This window comes from Denticeps clupeoides, chromosome 6 (genome assembly GCF_900700375.1).
Source record: "Denticeps clupeoides chromosome 6, fDenClu1.1, whole genome shotgun sequence".
NCBI lineage: Eukaryota > Metazoa > Chordata > Actinopteri > Clupeiformes > Denticipitidae > Denticeps > Denticeps clupeoides.
This window is the reverse complement of record NC_041712.1, coordinates 8640111-8655291: the sequence shown is the minus strand read 5'-3', so window position 1 is coordinate 8655291 and position 15181 is coordinate 8640111. Positions and strand designations below refer to the sequence as shown.

Genomic DNA, 15181 nt, shown 5'->3' with positions numbered 1-15181 from the left:
ACCAGAAAAGAGACTTACACTGCACTTATTGTGCTTGCACCGTTAAGGAGAATTCAGCCTCTTGTGAAATTGGTTCTGAAATTACCACCAGTGTGGAAAGGTTCCATAATCTCATGATAACTTGGACTGAGCCTCCTGTTCCTTCTGAAGGTCTGTGGAGAGGACAACCGCTGCTTCTCATTGTTCCCCCCGACTGCAGGCATTGAAGAAGTCATCTAAAGAATTGCCACGTCATAGCTAGGGCATGACTGATGTAATTTCACACTGCTCCTTCAGTGAAGCGTGTGCACATGACTGGATCGAAACTGGGGTTGATGCTAAGAAAGGTCGCTGGCATTGGTTTGAAGAAGCGTCATGGTCTTTACAGAGGAAACAAAGTCACCTCCTCCTGACTGGCTAAGGCCGCGGTGTCATAGCATAATCGAAAAATAAGCAGAACACAGCTGGCGTGGCATGAGTGACATCCTGTCAGGTGGAACAGGGTGATCCAGAACCCCCTCGCTTCTCCTCACTGCAGAAGAAACATAGTGAAGTGGAGAGAGGATCCTCACTCTGCTGTCACGGGGAAAGGAAGTGCCAAAGTATACAGTATACCCCCCCAGCACTCTTCCCTTCTCTGTGCTCCTCCCACCCCCTGAGACCAAGCCACACACAGTTCTGCTTCTTTATCTCCTCACCTCTGGTGGAATCCTTGTCTCTCTCACTGACTTCCACTGAATCTGAGATTTACCAAATTGTGAGCTGGGCTGGTGTTCAATGGAGCACAAATGCCTTCCTCTCTCGCTCATCTCTCTCGCGCTGTTACGGTTTCAGGACACAGGTTCTCTGTTCTTGTGGGCATTGTCCAGAACTGTCATATTGATGACCTACTTCATTTCATCTTCATTCAATGAACTGCTTGATATTTGAATAGACAATTAGAACACTAACAGTATGTTTTATATGCTATATGCTATCATTTTTGTTTCAAACTGTCTTCCCTCACATCATGGTTCCCTACCTCTCTGACACCAAGATGTGTGTGTGTGTGTGTGTGTGTGTGTTTGTGCGCGCACATTGTAAACTGCTGCACCATTTTTCCATTTGTTAGATGATAACCCTGAAGATCCTGCATGTTCAGATTAGGTTTAGCTGGGAAGTGGAATAATCTCCCTTGCGTGAATATCACACACACACACACACACACACAGTGTGTTCCCCTAGAGCTAGGTTTTATTGTGCAGGATGATTATTTACAAACCAAGCTGCAGGTGTTTGAGAATTTCAGGTAAAGAGGACAATTTTATCACCAGATGTTTCATTTCTTTACATGCACACACCACACAATCACATAGGTATGGCAGTAAGGTAATACGTGGATTATAAATCTGCAACTACCTATGTGTCCACTTTATTTTATTAAATTTTCATCTTTTGTAAATAAGCATTTATTATCATCTAAAAAATGTAAATGTAGTGGTCTGTGTGAAGACATTTTGTCCCCATTAAGAATAAACTTAGATAAGGGTGGAATTAAAACATGGTAGCAATAGTTATCTGAATGAATGAATGAAAGAATGAATGACTGCAATGAGTTTTTTTTTTTTTTTTTACAGTTTTCTATGATTATCCCATTCCCTCTTTCTCTGACAGGGGGAGGAGTGGAGCTCCTGCTGGTGTTATGTGGGTTGGAGCTGTCCCTGCCTTGCCCACGCCACTGCATCTGCTACACTTCGCCTAGCACTGTCAGCTGCCAGGCGCACAACTTCCTGCTGGTGCCGGAGGGCATCCCGGAGCGCAGCGAGCGCGTCTTCCTGCAGAACAATAAAATCCAGCGGCTGCTCCGTGGACACTTCAGCCCCACCACTGTCATGCTCTGGCTCTATTCCAACAACATCTCGTACATCCAGCCCTCCACCTTCACCGGCTTCTCTCGGCTTGAGGAACTCGACCTTGGGGACAACCGGCATCTGCGCTCCCTGGCCGCGGACACCTTTCAGGGGTTGAACCGGCTGCACGCGCTGCACCTCTACCACTGCGGACTGACACACCTACCAGCGGGGATCTTCGAAGGGCTGCACAACCTGCAGTACCTGTACTTGCAGGTGTGTAGTGCCACAAACCAGTTATTTGTGTCGCAAAGGGGGAGGTTTGGGATCACAACATTCATCATAGCCATGTTGGTGACATTTGTTACCATTTGTCTCTGTGCATCTTTGGCTTCCTGCATTATAGAAAAGGAGACCCATCCCATCACTCAATTAAACTCACAGCTTAATTGATGCATGGTTGAGGATTGGTCATTAATTGCTGGGGGTGGTAGTTGCCTAGTGAGTAAACGATTCACTTGAACTAGAAGACCATGGGTCCTAAACCCCACTTACTGCCATTGTGTCCCTGAGAAAGACAGTCAAGGGCAAATCTAGGAGAATAAACAGATAAGGCAGTCAGCATGGAGCAGGGTCAGTGAAGGTACAGAAAGGCTTAGCAGCAAAGAGAGCGAATCTACAACGAGCAAGCTTCCTCATCTACTTCCGGGTCGCTGTCCCTGTGGGTGGCCATGTGCCCCACTTCGGGTCGACAGATGCAGGAAAGCCTGTGGGTGCGAAAGCACTCTGAGACTCTGGACTGAGAACCAAGAACACCACAATTTCTCTTTAATTGTTGTTATTCGTTATTATTGGACACACTTCCATGCCTGACTATTGTCCACCATGCCATTTTCCATAATATTTCCGTAATATTTGATGAAAAACACTTTTAATTGTCAATTTATCATACTGTTTGGGGCAAAGTCATCTCAGTATTGTTGTTGACTTTCACATATAAGGGAAATTGTCCCCATTTCTATATGTTCAATGTCAGTTTTTGACAGGATAACAGCTTTACTGGCTTTTCCTGAAGGTGGATTTCAAGTCATGCTGTAAGAGTTAATCCAACTCCAATGCACTTTTATTACTTAACTGATTTCTAGGATTTGTTTGGAAATCCTCTTTAAGGAATCACACAGGCTCACAAGCATTTCTTTTCTTATAAGGTCGAGAAATTTGAGGCTGTAGTTCTGTTTTTCCATCTCTTCACAGGACAACCAGCTGGAGTTTTTGGAGGATGATCTGTTTGTGGACCTCCTGAATCTCAGTCATCTCTTCCTGCATGGGAACCGGCTGTGGAGTTTGCACCAGAATACCTTCCGTGGGCTGGGAGCCCTGGACCGACTGCTGCTCCACCAGAACCGGGTGCAGTGGGTGGACCGACTGGCCTTCCATGACCTTCGACGTCTCACCACCCTCTATCTGTTCAACAACTCGCTAACAGAGCTGCCAGCAGAGAGCCTGACCATGCTGCCTGCCCTGGAGTACCTACGCCTCAACGACAACCCATGGGAGTGTGACTGCAAGGCCCTCCCACTATGGGATTGGCTGCGGCGCTTCCGGGGCTCCACCTCATCTGTGGTATGTGTGGCTCCGCCTGATCTGACAGGGCGGGACATGAAGAGGCTGAGCAAGGAGGACCTACCGAGCTGCACCGTGTCCAAGTCGCTCAGCCAGGGCAAAGCTGGCGGAGGAGAGCCGGACAGGTCCCTCAAGAAGGAACATCCGCATAGGTCCCGCAACCATCACCACCAGCACCAATACCCCCACCTGCCCCACCAGGACCAACACTCACCACCATCCCCGTCCCCTCTCCCACGGCCTCCCACCAAACCCGGCCGGTCCCGGAACTGCACTCGACGTGGTCATAAGGGAAAGGGACAGAACGAAGTGCACTCTCGTAAGGGGTCTGCCGACAAGGACTATATTCCTGGAGGACCAGGAGCTGCCAAGTTTGATACTTCAGCTCCCGGGGGCTCCCATCACCGTAGGAAGCACAAGTGCCACCCCAGGACATCTGTGGGTCCCCCCAGTGGGGTGCAGAGAGCCAGTAACAGGGCAGAGGGTCATCTACCCTCTTCACTCTTGAGCACGTTGAGTCTTCTTGTGTCTTTCTTGGCTGTTGTGCTACGCTGATAAAATACCAGATCCTCAACTCAACACTGGTTCCTACACTGACAAGTGAGCATGTGTGTTTCAGTTAGTATATGTCAGTGTGTGTATTTTTAAATGTTTGTGTGGTGTCACCTGGACTTGGTCTTGCAGAGGGAAAGGCAGGAAGGACTCATCTGAGGGTGTGTGAAGACGAAAGGAGGTTTGGTTACATTTCCAATGTGCTCCTCTTGCTCTCTACCTGTTAGTTCTCCTAGTATGTTGTTGATGACCAAACACACACATTTGAGGACTGGATCTCCTCAGCTTTCACACACTTTTGAGGACCAAACTGGACACACACTGACAAATGAGGACCACACACTTCTGAGGACCTTATTCTTTTAAGGACATAAGGAGCAGATAAGTGAAAGTTTACCCCTAAATCCCCACATTCGATTGTGTCCCTTTGCTGTATTCTTTTATTTGACACTGTATCTCAACAGCAGAGCGGGATTTGTGTAGGTGTGAAACAGGCCGACTGAAGAGGATGTTTACCAGATCAGTAGACGTTCTGCCCCACGGTCAAGAAAAGCTGCATAGATTCCTGCAGTACAAGGTGCACCTTTCTCCAAAGACAAAAGGTGACAGGACAACCCATCACTCCTTCTCCTTGTGCTGGTTTTGCAGTTTGTTTGATTGCTTCAAACTACTTGTCTAAACTACATCATTACCATGCAAGGATGGCAACTCCATGGGCCAGTGCTGGACAGTACCTCTCATCCACATTTAGCCACAGTAATTCACCTGTCCAAAGGGCAACATTGAAAACCCCAACTGGGGGCAATGGTTGGTGGAACTCCCTGGGACAGTGAAGTTTATGGATTAATCTGTCATCCAAGTTCAAGCTGTATGGAGTCATCTGTTATCTGTGGGCTGCTGAGGGATCTCTGCTCTCATTGTTCCTTTCCCAGACCTTTCCTTTCAATGATTTTTCTACCAATCCAACCACCAGAGATTATTTTAACACTCTACAGTCTAAACATTTCACAAGAAATTGCTGTCATGTTACAGGGTTTTTATTTTTAAGTCAATAATTTATCTGTACTTTTATGATTTATTATTCTCGGTCTGTGATTTTTCAGACTGTGCACAGTGCACCCCTCCCGCTGTAAATCTAACTTTTCTGTCTGCTGTTATCGAGCAGCTCCAGATACGAAAAAAAGCTGTTTCTAAAGAGCATTAAAAGCGAAAAGATGTCGTCTTACTGCCAAGGGTGTGTGTTTGTGTGTCGCTATTTTTCTCTGGCTGACATTTAAGAGGAGAACAGAAGTAAACAGTGGTGACATTGAAGCAAGTCGTAGGCATCAGGAGCCATGCAGATTTGTGTAAGCATGCATAAAAAACATAGATACGAACGCGCACCGGCCCACTCACAAACAGAACTCAAATTGGCCATTTTCAAATCCACTAGGCTGAGGGAGGGTGATTATTACCTTGTTTTCATATATACAGGGCATCCAGAAAGTATTCACAGCGCATCCCCTTTTCCACTTTTTGTTATGTTATAGCCTCATTCCAAAATAAATTCATTGGTTTTATTCCTCACAATGACAACCCCACAATGACACTGTGAAAAATGCTTAATTGAGTTTTTGCCAAATTAATAAAAAAAAATAAAAAAAGAGAGAAATCACTTGAAACGAATAAGTATAAGTAGTGTGTATGCCCTTGGGTGGCATCAGGAAGCCGATTGGAATGGAAGCCCATGGAAACCAGCCTTCAAACCCCACACACAAAGGTGGGAGGTGGTGGGATTTGGTCCCAAGACCTGGAAGCTGTGAGGCCATGGTGTCAAGACACTGAGCGACTATACTACTAAATGGTTTGTTTTAAATAGTACTGAATTTTGTACTGACATTTTTATTGCATGGACAAAACAGTATACGGTTTTACTACATGCTGGTCCCCTGAATGCCGTGTGAATTTAGCTTTTAACTTGTCAGTGTGCGTGATACATTCTGTTATCAAAAACAATGCGCCATGCCAGGGCTGTGAAAGGGGGTCCATGGAAACTCGAAGTGGAAGCGTGGAGGGAACTAGTCAGGCAGAGGAACGTTGACTCTCACACTGCCAGTCGGGCCAATTAGCTTGGCATCACCGTAAAGGATCATTTAATAGACTGAGACAGACAGGCAAAGCCAGAGAATGTGCAAGGTGGAAAATGGTCAAAGATACATCTTGTTGAACTTTGACCTTTGTGCACTGTTATGCATTAAAAAAAAGCACTAAGACTTTCCTCTTTAGAAAACACTTAGAGTAACTTGTAACTATCTTATAAAGTGACTTATGTAAGAAAAACTATAACAGAGTGAACAAAATTGATTGTCTTCATAGTTGGGGTCCGAGTGAACCTGAACTGATTACTTCATTGATGGTAACCTGAAAGTTTTAAGTCACTCTGGATATGTATTGTAGATGCATCGAAGAGTTTATTATAGCGGTTGATTATAGATTCCACTGTATCATCTTATCACAACACTGCGAGGTGCGTGGCCTGCCAGGTGTGTTTTGACAGTAAGCTGGGCAGAGGAGTGGTAGTAGGCTAGTGGGAAACACACTCGCCTATGAACCCGAAGACCCAGGTTCAAATCCCACTTACTACCCTGATCAAGACACTTACAGGGTGGGACTGTCCCTGTAACTACTGATTTTAAGTCGCACTGGATAAGGGCGTCTGATAAATGCTGTAAATGCAAGGACCCACAACCAACCATAAACAACCAACCCCAACTTGTTTTAACAATGTTTAGTAATTATATATTCTCAGCCAGTCAACCTGGTTCACTGGATCTTGTTGTGAAGCAATACATAGACTGTACAAACATGATAATATAAAAAAAAAAAAAGTGAAGTGATACACTGCAAAGCACACTGTGCACACAATGAAATGTGTCCTCTGCATTTAACCATGGGGACGATACTTTGCTCAGTGGCAGGTCAGTGGCACCTTGGCGGATCAGGGTTCGAATCGGAAACCTTCTGATTACAGGTCTGCTTCTGTAATCGCTAGGCCACCACTTCCTTAACCACTAGGGTCACATGATTCAATCCATGTGACTGGGAGAAACACGGAAACGAGGTAATGTGACTCCTATAAATTGGCAAGATGGCCACTGCCAGCCGCTCAGTCATTGATTGACATGCGTCAGCGAGACTCGGCTCAACTCTACTCTCCACGAAATAAGACTGTTCCTGCCCTTATCGCATCCTTTCTCCAGAACTCCTTCCTCTCGTCCTGTCCTGTCCTATATTGTACATGTGCTCACGTTCTGGTTCTGTGGACCGTGACAACTAGGCCACCACATAACATATTCTGCATAGTTTATGTTATGACTCACTGTAACAATACTAACCAAAGTGATTTGGTCAGAATTTGCATTGCCCCTCCCCTGCTTTCTGTAATCCCTAAAGTGTATTTTAATGAGCTTCTTACTCAGACTGCATTTGAGGCATTTTCAATTCAGGACAGTCTACTGCGTTGATCATTTTATTCTGCTTTATAAATATTTTTATTTCCCCCTTGGTTTTTAGTTAAAACTTGTATTATTAATCATGTCAGTGAAAGGAAGCTGGTAAAATCCAGGCTATGTTACCTACAGGGGGCCATTGGAGAGCTTCATTTTCACACAGCACATGAATTAGCAGTGAAATACTGCCAGACTGCAGAATTTGAAAGAAAAATGGCTTAATATCTATAGTGCCATGACATAGGCCTACCCCCCGGATGACTGTCTGTACTTTGCATATTTTTCATGGTGCAATTGGTCTTTTGATGGAGAACTTGAATCAGATTAATTCGGCCTAGGGTTCTAGACTAACTTTTTTCCAAATTTTTTGACAGCACCGCATTTAACAATCTAGTTTTACAGGTTACCTTTTTTTCTTCTTGCCATTGGGAAGTCACCGCAGGTGCTCCTGCACCTTATTATATAGTGTCCTGGTCCAGCCCAGCTGAAACCAATTAGGTTTCATGGACCAGTACTCCATAAGAACAGTCAGGCAGCACCCAGTAGGTGCTGACACATTAAAGTGGACATTAACATTTCCCTTGGGTTTGCTTTGTTCCTGTCTTAAGAACACACATCTTAAGGCCTGTTTCTGTTCCTTTTTAGTCATTGTGAAGTGTTCATTATGTGTTAAAAAATATTGCTTCCCTTCATGATCTCCAGTTTCTGTGCTTTCGTCTCTCAGCAGTGTGTGGGGACAGTACTTTGCTCAGTGGCACCTCAGTGGAACCTTGGTGGATTAGATTACAGGGCCATAATTAAATGTGTTTTACGTGCTTGAACTTGATTATCATTAAGCAGTGGTGGCCTAGCGGTTAAGGAAGTGACCTTGAATCCCGATCCGCCAAGGTGCCACTGAGGTTCCACCTTGTATTTTGAAAGTAGATCAGTTATTTAGGACCAAAATTGTCATTTATGTTAAGGAACTGTTGTTGGCTCATCCATCAACAATCAGGTATCTGCCAAGCACAAATTTGCTCATTTGACATTTTGATATTCTGGGAGACCAGAGGTGGAAAAAATACTAAAAAAAATTAAATTAGGTAAAAGTATATTTACTTTGCTCAAATTCTACCCATCAAAACATCTACGTGAGTAAATGTAAAAAATAACTTGATTTTAAATTTACTTTGAGTAAAAAATCTTAGTAACTTAGTAGTAAATTATTTGATGTAAAAAAAAGTACTAGTCAGAAATCCAATACAGCACAATTTTTTTAAGGCAGTATAATGTTTAGACCACCCCATAACACATTTTTAAACACATATGTCCGCAGTCTGAGAAATATGTCGTTCATGAACGCCTGCAATATTCTTCAGTAAGGTGGGGGGTATTCAAAGCATAGACGTAAATTACTTGGGTAAAAATGTAAGTGAGAAAGTAAAATTACCAAACACATTGCTCGCAAAAACTACTCTATTACAGTTTAATGTGAGTCATTACTTTCCACCTCAAAACAAAAAATTACACAACAATAAAATTGGTATTTAGGTTCTAATCTTCATGATACAGACAGCAATCAAGCAATATTACTTTCTTTTTTATTTGTTTATTTATTTGAATTGTGAGGACTTTCTTGACCTAACACATGTGAACAAGTCCTTTGTGTAATGCCATTCCTAATAATGAGCAAAGAATTGCACAATCATTTATCACAATAATCATGTACCATCTTAATATGTGAAATAGGTGATACTGAGACCCTACATAATGTAATGCAAAGACTGAATGTAAGTACACGACACTGCTTTCTCCCCATCTCTTCAGATACACATGTTAACAACCTACATATAAAACTAGTGTATATGTGTACAGTCCCAACGCGTCTACTTCAGTGTCCCATGCTAGTAATAAACTTACATTGAATCCCAGGATATGCTGCATATCATTATATCTTGTGGGTATATATAAATATGTGCATGTGTATTTTACATAAATAACCTTATTTTGGACAGTCCAGGAAATGGCAGGAAATATTCCTCGGAGCTGACCACTGAGTGCATCATGCCAGGACAGCTTTGTGCTGGTGTAGTACGGCTTTTAATTACAACCCCGCCAGTGCTGCACTGAGGGTTTAATTAAATTCAAGCATTTGGAAAATTAAAAGCAGAGAGAAATAAGTGGAAGGAACACACACACACACACACGATGATTCGTACATGCATACATAAGGTTTCCTCTGCTCTTCCTCTCTATCTCTGCTCCCTGCTTAACTCTCCCTTATCAGAGTCCCTGACTCCCATATCAATCATAAGTCCAATGTCACCTCACTCACTCAGCCCTCTAATGTCACCGCACTCACACAGCCCTGTAATCCCTTTATCCTCCTCATTGAGTTATTCAATAGTTTCCCTTCGAAGCCCAAGGGCAGTTGGTGGCACAGTCTCGTCTAGAATAGCTGGTGGGACACACTTACAATAATGCATAATGAGTGCTTTCATAAAGCTGGTAGTGAATTTATTTGAATGAGTTTTCATAACTTATAAGGAACATATGATTGCATCCAGTAAAACCATAGGGAACATTGTGGACACAAGGTGCTAGAAAACCAAACCATAATGTGCTACTTTAAATCAATGACAAATATTTTAATGCAATATTGTACAAATGTTCAATTAAATGCATGTAAAACAATCATGCAGATTTACTTGCCCTTTTGCAATGCAAGCCTATATTTGGTTGGGGTAGTGGTGGGTGATGGAAGCGGATCCGTAATCAGAAGGTTGCTGGTGCTTGAGATTCAAGCAACTGGTGCCCCTGAGCAAGTACCATCCCGACACACTGCTCAAAATATTTGGATAAAAATTGTCTTAACTGAGTTATCTAATAAACCAGTGTTCACAGGAATCCAGTTCAAATGGCCAATAAATTGTTTGGCTAAGCCAATCCTCAAACACAGACTTACACAAAAATAATAGGAATTACCAGCAGCTGACTATTCATCCAGCGAGTTAGTCCCGTGGTAAAATTTATTAGCAAAATTAATATGCAAATAACAATAACAATAAAAATTCAGGAAAACCTGTAAGAATTTTTTTTCAGTTTTATTGAATAGCCTAATCTATTACTACAACACCATAAACAGAGGAGACAGAAAATACATTTGACACGATTTCATTCATACACCCATTCACACTTTATCATGATACCTAGTTTAACCGTATGGTCTTTACCTTTCACTAAATATCAAGTTCAAACTTTACATGAGCAGATGGGTGTAACCTGCAGCTGTCGGCGCCGTTCGGGCTGACTTCGTGTTTTCGTGTCTGCTCGGGCTTTCCGCTGTGGGCTACATGCCCCGTGGCTGTCGAGCGCTGTCTCTAGAAGCAGTTTGAGGCTGCAAAATGAAGGACAGGTACGGAAAACCAATGAAAGACCAAGACTGGGTCAGTCCTCCTTCATCTTCAGCATTGGGCAACGCATATGGGCTTGTGCTGGACCAATGGTGAGATGTTTTGGTGAGTTTCTGTGGGAGGGAGACCAGAGTTCCCCCTTTTTTTATTACACTGAGTAATAAACATTTCTAAGTTATCCTGCTTCAACCGATTGTTCAAATACTGTTCTCTTTCACACACAGACATACTCAAAAAATAATCAGCATGTAATATCATACTGAATGGTGCCAAACATGGCCTATCAAGGGTTTTGAACACAGTATAAAATACATTTTAAAAATCGATAAAAACGTGATAATTAGAGGAATGAGGAAAGGTACATCATTTCAGATAACTATGCACTGTTACGTCCTCTGACGTATTTATTTTAGGTTTATTGTATTGTAAACATGAAACGTCATGTTACAGTATGTTGTGTTTCTCTCTCATCTTTTTCCCTTTTTTCTTCCTCTCGTCTACCACACTGCCGGCTTGGTGGAGCTCAGCTGTGCCTAATTGCACCAATCACTGCTGGATCCACATTGGCTAAGGAGGGGAGCTCTGTGGAGTTAAAGGCTGCAGACACCTGAAGGACGGGGGAGGGTGTTTTGTGAACAGGCAGAGTAGAGCAGAGCAGCTTAGGAGAAGGTGCCCTCCTGCTTTCTGACCCGCTCACTAGAGAAGATTGTGTTTTCTCCTGCCTTAGACATTAGCTTGTGTGCTATTGCTTGTGTTATGTGTTAGCTTGTATTTGTGCTAAGGTGCTAACTTCAACTTCACCCGTTGTCCGCTTATTAGTCATTACTACAGCCCCATTCCTACTCTTTTCCGAAACGTGAGTTCTTTGTTTTTGTTTACTTACTTATTTTAAGAAGGAGCAGTAGGGAGGAGGACGCCATTTACTTTTGGTCATCTTTTCTCATGTGTTGAGTTAGTAAGGGAGCCAGGTAAGACTTCTGTCGTTTATTTGATATTTTCTTTTGTGAGGTTACCTGAGTTTCTTTAACACTAAGTTAGAACTGTTATGTTTGTTATTTTGGCCTTGTTCCCTCCTGAAGTTTGTTTTGCTCCCTGTTTTGGATATTTGAGTTTGTAAATAAAATCTTTTTGTTTGGCATTTAAAAATAGTGTGATCTTTTTGGAGTGTTGGGACAGGGGAAATGGCAATTAGACATTGTATTCAGGTTAGTAGATAAAAAGCTGCTATCTTAATTCGTTTTGTTACTTCTCTTCCACCCCTAGACACGAGGAGAACGTAACAATTGGGGGCTCGTCCATCCGTTTGGTTACTTGTGTATGTTGAAATCATCACATTTGTTTCCTGTATTGCTGCTTTAGTCTTTGGTAGGGGAGGGGTCATATTAGTGGAAATATGGACTTTGATTTATTGAAGTTTACCTTATCTCCTTCTTTGGAGGAGTTTAATAACTGTAGAAAGGTAGATCTTATTTTGATAGCAGATTTTTATAATATCGCTGTTTCTAGGGCTGCTCGGAAACATGTGATTAAGGAAGAGTTATATGTTAAATTGGTGGAAACTGGCATCTTTCCTGAAAGTTTTAGAACAGGGAGATGAGGAAGATGTTGGTGCAGAGATTGACTCTAACTCCGTTACTAGTAATAAGAGTGTAGCGTTAGTAGATCCTCACGTAGCTGTGAGATTAAAGGAGCTTGATCTTGCATTGAAAAAGCAAGAATACGAGACGCAAATGCTACGATTAAAAGCTCTTGAAGTTCAAGCTGATCGTGATGTGAAATTACGCAGGCTTGAGGTAGAAGTAGAAACTTTGCGTAGTCGTCCAGTTCCTCTTCCTCGGGCTAGAGCGTCTTCTACTGGCGATAGTGGAGTAACCGGTCCTGAATTTGACATAAGTAGGTATGTTAAATTGGTTCCGCCTTTCCGTGAGTCAGAGGTAGATGCCTACTTTGTAGCATTTGAGCGTGTGGCTGCAAAGTTAAACTGGCCAAAAGATATGTGGGCTTTACTACTGCAGTGTAACCTGGTAGGCAAAGCGCAGGAGGTGTGTGCTGCCTTACCAATTGAAGAGTCGTTAGACTATGATGCAGTGAAAGCAGTAGTATTGAGAGCGTATGAGTTGGTTCCAGAAGCCTATAGACAGAGGTTTAGGGCATGTTTAAAGCAGCCCAAACAGACTCATGTAGAGTTTGCAAGGGAAAAGAAATTTCTTTTTGAGAAGTGGTGCCGCGCTTGTAAGATTACCACTTACGAGGAATTGCAAGAATTAATCTTACTTGAAGATTTTAAGAATTGCTTACCGGAGAACGTTGTTGTTCATTTAAATGAACAAAAAGTATTCAAAATCACTGATGCGGCTGTGCTCGCTGACGAGTTCGCACTTACTCACCGAACCGTCTTTTCTTCGGTACGTCAGTTTAAAGCGCCTTTCGTCACGGAGTCCGTCATTCGTACTGTGCCTAATGGTAAAGTCAAAACGTCTGGTGGTGGAAAAGCAGTTTTAAAGGGCACAGAGAAGAGGAGGGTTTGTTTTTATTGTCTTGATCCTGGTCACATGATTGCTGAGTGTAGCGCTTGGAAGCAAAAGGCTAGACCTAGAAGTGCGGCGACTGTACAGGCAGTTCCTGATTCAGTTACCCAGGATGCTTCTTCATTTAGTCCTTTTATGCTGACAGGTTATGTGTCACTTGTAGGAGACTCTACAGTTAAGTGTGTTCAGATGTTAAGGGACACTGGATCGGCACAATCTCTCGTATTGGAGGAGGTGTTACAGTTTTGTGATGCATCGTATGCAGGTGCCAACACGCTAGTGCGGGGTATCGAAATGGGATGTATTAGTATTCCTTTGCACACTTTTAACTTGAAGTCAGACTTAGTTTCAGGCCAAGTACAGATGGGGGTTTGTAAGAAGTTGCCCGTTGAGCATGTCAGTATCATATTGGGAAATGATCTTGCTGGTGGTACAGTTTTTCCCAGTCCAATTGTCGTAAGCAAGCCAGTAATTTCTGATATACCAGATCTCTCTGTAACCTTTCCACTAGTTTTTCCAGCTTGTGTGGTTACAAGATCTCAATCAAAAAGTTTTCAGGATGTTATTGACTTGTCTGATTCTTTTCTGAATGTACCCCTTAAGCAGGTAGAGTGCAGGTTATCTGTTGAGGATGGGATTGCGGAGCAGAAGTCCAAGTTTCCATTGGAGAAAGACTCTGTCGTGGGTAAGGAAAATTTGAGTGCTGCCCAGAAGTTAGACCCCACTTTAACAAATTGTATTAGTGCTGCAGTGGCAAGTGCTGACCTTGCGGTGGCAAGGGTGGGATATTTTTGGGATGATAAAATTTTAATGCGTAAATGGCAGCCAAAAGAAAGTGATGATTGGCAGATAGCGTATCAAATAGTTTTACCTTCCACTTACCGATCTCATGTGTTGAGGTTAGCGCATGAACATGTTCTCGCTGGTCATCTAGGTGTCACAAAGACATTTCAGCGAATTGTGAAACATTTTTATTGGCCTGGTGTGAAAGGTGATGTTTCACGATTTTGTAGGTCATGTGATGTTTGTCAACGTGCAGGAAAGCCTAATCAGACTGTTCCTAAAGCTCCACTTCACCCGATTCCTGTCATTGGGGAACCGTTTGAGAGGTTGATAATTGACTGTGTAGGACCATTGCCTAAATCGAAACATGGGCACCAGTATATTTTAACACTTATGTGTGCTGCTACTCGCTACCCTGAAGCCGTACCATTGCGTACATTGAAAGCACAGGTAGTTTTGAAAGAGATCGTGAAGTTTTGTACTACGTTCGGTCTGCCAAGAGTAATTCAGACAGACCAAGGCACAAATTTCACTTCTAAAGTGTTTGAGCAGCTGTTAAAAGAACTGGGAGTTTCACACAAGTTGTCTAGTGCTTATCATCCAGAATCACAGGGTGTATTGGAACGCTTTCATCAGACGTTGAAGACTTTGTTGCGTACTTTTTGTACTGAGACTGGTAAAGATTGGGTAGATGGATTGCCGCTACTCATGTTTGCTGTGAGAGGGTCCGTTCAAGAATCTTTAGGGTTCAGTCCTGCGGAACTTGTGTTCGCTCATACAGTTCGCGGACCGCTGAATTTGTTGAAAGAGCAGTTAACGGGTAAAGAGAGCGCCCCTATGTCTGTTCTTGATTATGTGAGTTCTTTTCGTGAACGCTTACACAAAGCGTGTAGCCTGGCTAAGTCTCATCTTGCAGTAACCCAGTGTGACATGAAAGAACGTTATGATCGAAAGGCAATTCAACGCAGTTTTCAGGCGGGTGAATCTGTTCTTGTTTTTCTTCCCGT

General features: G+C 43.0%; 1 protein-coding gene across 1 annotated transcript in view; it reads left to right on the top strand.

Moving 5' to 3' along the window:
- rtn4rl1a (reticulon 4 receptor-like 1a) overlaps nucleotides 1-5215 on the top strand; it is a 78673-nt gene extending 73458 nt beyond the window's left edge. The window contains exons 2-3 of the mRNA XM_028984571.1: nucleotides 1633-2084; nucleotides 3063-5215. Coding sequence (XP_028840404.1) covers nucleotides 1633-2084; nucleotides 3063-3986 — 1376 coding nt within the window. The 3' untranslated portion in view covers nucleotides 3987-5215. The remainder of the gene's footprint in view (nucleotides 1-1632; nucleotides 2085-3062) is intronic.
- The last annotated feature ends 9966 nt before the right edge of the window (nucleotides 5216-15181 follow it).